This window comes from Penaeus monodon, chromosome 27 (genome assembly GCF_015228065.2).
Source record: "Penaeus monodon isolate SGIC_2016 chromosome 27, NSTDA_Pmon_1, whole genome shotgun sequence".
NCBI lineage: Eukaryota > Metazoa > Arthropoda > Malacostraca > Decapoda > Penaeidae > Penaeus > Penaeus monodon.
In genome coordinates this window covers 21,553,970-21,554,279 of record NC_051412.1, presented here as the reverse complement: position 1 = coordinate 21,554,279, position 310 = coordinate 21,553,970, and the positions used below count along the sequence as shown (strand labels likewise).

Below are 310 nucleotides of genomic sequence, written 5' to 3'. Positions count from 1 at the left end.
TTCGCCACAGGGAGGACTCGCAAAGAAATTGTATTCCCGAACATCCTCAGGAACTCATACACCTGACACATCTCTAATTCATCGAGATACTGTTCATCTGCCTTCACGAGGACGTCTCCGACTTGCAGCCGCCCGTCGTGCTCCGCCAGGGTCCCCGGCAGGATATTGCGAATGACGACCCGGTTCTTCACATCCCGTGCGAGGACGATGCCGAGGCGCGTGTACCAATTTCTTGACAATCTTATCGTTATCAACGACGTTTTCTTCCGTTGACGGGCTGTGGATGGCGAGGTCTGGGGGTGAAAGGGGT

General features: G+C 54.5%; 1 protein-coding gene across 1 annotated transcript in view; it reads right to left on the bottom strand.

Moving 5' to 3' along the window:
• Positions 1-310, bottom strand: part of LOC119590451 — a 7,918-nt gene that overhangs the window by 3,290 nt on the left and 4,318 nt on the right. The window contains exon 3 of the mRNA XM_037939112.1: positions 6-293. Coding sequence (XP_037795040.1) covers positions 6-293 — 288 coding nt within the window. The remainder of the gene's footprint in view (positions 1-5; positions 294-310) is intronic.